Here is a 6,240-nt window from a genome sequence, read left to right as displayed (position 1 = left end):
ATTCCTGTGTTAATGTATCCTTTTCTTTTTAAAGTGTATTTCTAATCATGCATCTTCTATATTCCACTGTTAAGCAAAATACTTGTGTGAATCTTTCTAATCTCTCTTTTTGGCTATAGCTTGGTTTTGAGAAAGTTACCTGTCCTTCATGTGCAAGGCCACCATGGTGAAACACACTTTATTTCAAGGACTGTGATAAGACATTCAGTCCCAACAAATACTACCATTGCAAAATGCTAATTTTTGGTTTGACTGCAGAAAAGCTTTAAATGGTTTTTTTCCAGTTGCATTAAAGAAGCCTTGCTTCAAAATTTATTTTAAATAAAAGTAAAAAATAAGCTTATAGATGTTATGTGATTCCCATCTCAGGTGGGAACAGATGAAAATACTGCTCTACTCTTTCACTGGTTCTCTGAAAGAGACTCCCATTAAGCACATGGTTGGAGTGAATGCATTTCCATGGAAAATCAAACTAATCTGTGCTAGGCCTACAACTGTCTACAACTTTTCCAACTAAAATGACTGCCAATCGCCTCTATCTCCAATTCTCTCATTTACTCTGTCAGAGAAAAAAATGCAGAATAATAATATGAGGTTACTGACTGTCATGAAGAGATGTCATGTCCACTGATTTAGATCAGATGCAACTCAGAGTCTGTACTTCTAAGTTTAATGCTATTGGCTTTAGTCTTAAGACAGAATTCCATAGCCTGTTCTCACCTGTGTCAAAATAATTATCAACCTATTTGGAATTTTTTCAGTCACAAGTAGAGACTAATCTTAGTAATTTCCATTTTGTCTGAGTAGCACTATTTAATATAAAATCATATTGCAAAGCTGTATAAAATAAAGTATATCCAAAAATAGAATACCTGATGCTTGAATATGGACTATGACACTGTCCTCATTCTCTTGTTCTTTTTCCTCTATTCTTACAGTCTCATGAACAGAACTGTCCTCTTTGTGAACATGTATATGCTGTTCTTCAGGTTGTAGCACTAAATTGTTAAACCACAAGTCAACATTTAGACACAGATATCACAAAACCAGCTAAATGAATAAGAAAACTGTTCTATAAATTACTCTGCATGCAAAAGTATTTCCAAATTAAGTAGTCTCTATGACACACACATTTTCATCTCATGAACTCCTTTATGGTTTTCATGGGTTCACACAGTATGGAAAAAAACATCGAGACACAGAGAGAGACGAGGCCCTGTCAGCCTTCACAGCCCAAGAAGTCAGGCATTACCAGGTTCCTCTTCCTTAGGGCAGAAATACAGAGCCAGGAAAATTAAGGAGCTGGTACTATAGCTCTATAATATAGCTCCATAGGAAAGCTTATATGCCTTTATACAGAGGAAAAACATGTCTGAGAGGAAAGATGCTGCTGACTAAAAGGAGCTCAAACTATGAAGAATATCTCAGTGAGTGTGAGTAGAAAAGGTCAGATACTGTAAGTGACCCAGAAAGAACAGGGAAGCTGCAAATGCCAGAAAGAAAAAGGGAAGGGAAGGGAAGGGAAGGGAAGGAGAAAGGAAAGGAAGAGAGAAGGGCTTCATCAGGCACGTCTGAATCATATTTGTCTCAGTGTTGGAGAGCTAAATCATGACCTAAGAGGGGAGGGGAGGGAAGGGGAAGGGAAGGAAAAGAAAAATTGCTTATGGAAAAGAACTTTTTCTCTGGTCTTATAGCTATCTTCTGCCACTTGTATTTCTAAGTCTTCTTCCCTTCTTCCTTATAAATACTGATGCATGAGCTACAGCTTCTGCCCTCAAAGCTTCCTTTGGCAGCTCTACCTCTTTATTTCTGAGAGGGGTTATGGCTGAATAGGTGTCTCCTAAATATTGCTGATTTTTTCTAGTTAAGAATGTCAGTTTCCTTAGAAAAAAAACCTGCTCATACAGACACAGAAAGAAAAGAAAAAACTACTTTTTTCTGGTGATTAATTTTAAAAAATATTCCTGATTTTGAAGAGCTATACAGGGTTCAAAATTGGATCAATGAACTGTTTCTACTACTTCCCTCCTATATATTTTCTGAACTAAATGTTATACACAATGATCTCTTTTAAAAGTAAGCCAAACAACAAACACAACAGAGAAAGAGCCCTACAAGCAATGCTGGCATTCCTTGTTTTCAGTGAAATTTAGAATGACCCTTAATAAAATAATTTACATCATCTTTACATCAATATGGCAGGACCTATACATTTTAATGGGTTGTCTATATATCAGACAGGGTCTACCTGTAAATATATTCTAAACTGCATTTGACTTAAACCTCCACAAGCCTATTCATAAGGGTAACATGGCTTGTCTTTCAATACATTTGGATTTCGTTAGGAGATGCAGTTCTAGTCAGACTTCACTAGATGGTAGCATAAAGCTTCAGTTCAGGTACCTTGATCTCCTACTTTTAAAATTGGGATTGCTCCTTTCTGACGCCATGGAAGTGTTTTATGCATGTCTACCAGTGTCAGTAACAGATTAATTTTACCAAAAAATAATTTCCTCCACAAGATTACATAAGCTTGCAATTAAATACATATCCCAGTTCTGTTCTATAGGAATCATTGCTGAAAGCTTTTATGTAACAATTTTATTTTTTTTTTTTTTTTAATGCTGGGACATATAACTGAAACACAGATAAAAGCTATTGTCAAAATTCTGCCATTCAAGTCCAAAAATTGAAAAATATATTTTTTAATACAACTTTATCCTGAAAAGTGAGTCTGGAAATAAGTCACTGTCTCTTGATATTTCTTTTTTAAAACAAATAAAGACTTTCTTCTACTACTTTTTCCTCTCTGCTATTTTGCATTTCTGCAATGCTCAACGCATAGATTAAGATTCTTCAATAAGCGTTGTCATCAACAAGAACAGGGCTATCAACAACTTTCTGTTCTCCCTAATACCTGTTCTGCCTCATTGTTTGGTGGGGTTTGCACCAAGGTAACTGGCTTGAAGGATTCTTTCCAGAGAAGAACTTTAAGTCTTGTTCATTGTCTAGGCTATGCTGGTTTTACAAGAATAAGAGTATTGACAATTACTGTTTGATAACTATAATTAATTCAATAACTACAATCAATAATTACTATTTCTCTGAAGAGGCCAGGAGATCTGATTCACAACATATGGACAGAAGAGATCTTCTGGGGTAAGTACCATTTAGAGTTATGTTGTGAGAATAGGAATAAACTCATATATTTATTTTATTAAAAACCGCTTCCCCCACCAAAAATCCCCAAACCCAAAACCAAAGCACCTCACCCCAACCAAACCAACTAAACAAAATCCCCCCTACGATATCTAAAGGAAAAAACAAGAGGTTGAAAAATTCAGCTACATTAAAGATCATAAAAATGTTACCATTGACTTCAAAGGATTTTTTTCCCCACAAATCTACTAGCATGAACTATCATCTATTGTAATTGGTATAAGAGAGCAGAATTAAACCTGGGAAAATGGCAGAATAAACTGTTTCACATACCTTTTGCAGGACTATCTACATAATTTTTTTCTTCTCTTTGGGTGAGTGTATGTTTAGATCTCAGCATGATGAAGTTGCTCAGATCAGAATCATCATCCCATTTTGTAGCAAGTGCAAATGATTCAGGCTTTTCACTACTGGATGAGTTGTCTTGCTTAGAAGACACATCTTTACAGCTGACTGATTCAGATGATTTGGGGGTTTTGTTGTCTTGATCTAATAAATAAATTGCCTTTCCTACTTTATTTTTTTTTATGCTTCCTCCAGTAAGCTCTTCCACAGATGTATTTGTACTGTGAATTTCGGCAGATGATATAGCACTCACATTCAGGGCAAACTGACTCTGCGGTGACATGGTAAGGTTAATTGCTTTGTCTGACCGATGTCTTTCAGCAGAAAGCAGCAATTGGTTTGTCATGGAATTCTTCTCTTCAAGCCATCCTAAAAAATAAAATTTAATTTCTCCGTTGTAATGTAGATTTTTTATTTCTTCCTCCTGGTTGGAGTTAACTATTTTGGATTATTATAGACAAAGCATTTTTTAATTTCTTCTTTCAGCCTTCCTGGGTCGTTAGAATCCACTTTTAGAAATTAGTACCGATTGGTCCTAAGTAAAAATGTGCAATGTTGAGAAACGGAAGGCCATGCTACTGTTTGGGGAAGTTTTCACCATCTGCATGGTGCTTACTGGCGTTAAGATTTCTAGGAAGTGGTATTCAACACATTTCAACAGGAAGAAAGATTGGAAGATTAACCATTTTTTTTTTTTTAGAGGAGAAAAAAAGAAGTAAGCATGCAATCAGCTCCCTCTAAAGATGTGCTTCACTAGACCTGCAATTTTTTGCATTGCTGCTGCACAACCACGTTAAACGCAGTAGCTAAACACTTTGTGATATTTAAAAAGCAGTTAAGTGGAAACATTCTTTCATGAGCTGTGCCTATTTCTTTCACAATGTAGCATATAACTGTCAATCCTTGGACTTCTACAACCACTACTGGTGCCTTGCACTCAGGCCATAATTATATAATAAAATCTAAAGAACTTTTTGCATTTTCTGTTAAAGTTTGATTATAAGTATGCACAATGGTCCATCAGAAATTTTGAATTTTATGAGTGGTTCACATCTGAACCACAGCCAGCATAACCTCCCCCTCTGAAGAGCATCAGAAAATAAACAATTTCACTGTAACCTACTCCTCCCCACAGACCTTCTGCAGATAGGACTATATGAATATCTGCCTTGTTAAAATATTCCAGTGCAAAATGACTATTTGTTAAGAAATTCTCCGGTATGAAACTATCTTATGAAAAAATAGTATGGCTGGTGGGGGCTACTTTTCATCTGCATATTGATAGAAAACTGTGTAGTTAAACACTTTGTTTCCAACAATTTGTTCTAAGTTTGTGAAAGTTACCTTAATTGTAGCAGCATTGCTACTTATTGCTACAAAACATTTTGTTCTTGAGCATAAGAAATCTTCCGTTGCCTTCCTTCTTGGAGGTATGCAACTGTCACCATGAGTTTCTCTGTTAAAGTACTTATCTTTGCCTTTTTATTACTTTTTTTTTTTTAAAAAGACAATACTTACTTTCTAACTGATGTGATGTAAATCGTGTGAACGTTTCTACTTCTGTAGGAAGCAAACTGTTTGCATTACTGGCATCCATATTTAATTTTTCCAAAGTTTCTGTGGAGACTGGATTTAAACCCAAATGAAGCCACCAGCCCTCCTCCAGTGAGCTAAGCATTGGTGCTTCGACCTCAACTGGTAGCAATTCCTTCAGTTCTGTAAGCGAATGACGCTCATTTACAAGTTCAACAGTCTGATGCTCTACAAAAACCAGAAATCAAAATACAATATTAATAATCTAGACCCATGAAAACAGAATGTAATTTTGAAAATGAAAGCTCCTGAGTACTGAAGACCTACTACACATAACCATACTTTACGCTTCTGTTTATAACTCAGTGTCCATTAATAGACTTAAGAGCAAAGCAGTTAAGTGTTATCAGAGCAAGTGTGCTTTTTACTTATTGAGTGTCTATGTAAAGGGTGGGTGTGTGTTAAATTTTTTTCAGTTCTAATAATATGTAGCTGCATTACTAAAGTTACAAATTATCTTGTTCATCATCTGTGGGTTTAGTTAGGTTTACAAAGACTTAACATAATCCTTAACTGAAAAAAGAAAAAGAACCTAAATAGTAATGAGGCTACCATACATTATTTTCAACTATAAATGAATGTACAAATGAATTGGACAACATAACATAACAAGTCAATATACACAACTTAATCCCAAGACTTGTAAAATGAAGGCAAACAAGATGAAATGAAAGAGCACTGGTAATGAGTATTCTGGTACTGTCAGAAATAACATGCAGCTTATTTTGCTTTTGTATATTTTGCTTCCTATCATGAACTCCACTCTTGTCAAGTTATTATTTTCCAGTAACAGTACTTTTCTATTGATTGATACATATTTTTAAACATTATTTAAGGAAAAATAGCACACAGACAAGAGTTCAACAGAATACTGAATTTAAATTACCACTGTTACTGAATATAATTAGTAGTAGTGAGCTGGACATTTTCATAATGAAATAAAACTCTTACTTCATTCCAATTACCTCCACAGAAGGATATATGACATACCAACTGCTATGTTGCCATACTGTAACTTTCTATATGTACTAAAAGAATCAGATAATCCAAATTTCAGAAGGTTACATTAGTTGGATAAACTTC

General features: G+C 35.1%; 1 protein-coding gene across 1 annotated transcript in view; it reads right to left on the bottom strand.

Annotated features, from left to right (window-relative positions):
* Nucleotides 1-6,240, bottom strand: part of SHOC1 (shortage in chiasmata 1) — a 56,481-nt gene that overhangs the window by 26,151 nt on the left and 24,090 nt on the right. Inside the window, exons 11-13 of the mRNA XM_035890821.1 lie at nucleotides 5,083-5,325; nucleotides 3,493-3,933; nucleotides 873-998 (exon numbers count right to left, since the gene is read on the bottom strand). Of these exons, the coding sequence (XP_035746714.1) occupies nucleotides 873-998; nucleotides 3,493-3,933; nucleotides 5,083-5,325 (810 nt within the window). The remainder of the gene's footprint in view (nucleotides 1-872; nucleotides 999-3,492; nucleotides 3,934-5,082; nucleotides 5,326-6,240) is intronic.

Source organism: Egretta garzetta, unplaced genomic scaffold, assembly GCF_000687185.1.
Source record: "Egretta garzetta isolate BGI_Z169 unplaced genomic scaffold, ASM68718v1 scaffold22, whole genome shotgun sequence".
NCBI lineage: Eukaryota > Metazoa > Chordata > Aves > Pelecaniformes > Ardeidae > Egretta > Egretta garzetta.
Note: the sequence above shows the minus strand (reverse complement) of the source record. Positions and strands in the feature narration are given on the sequence as shown.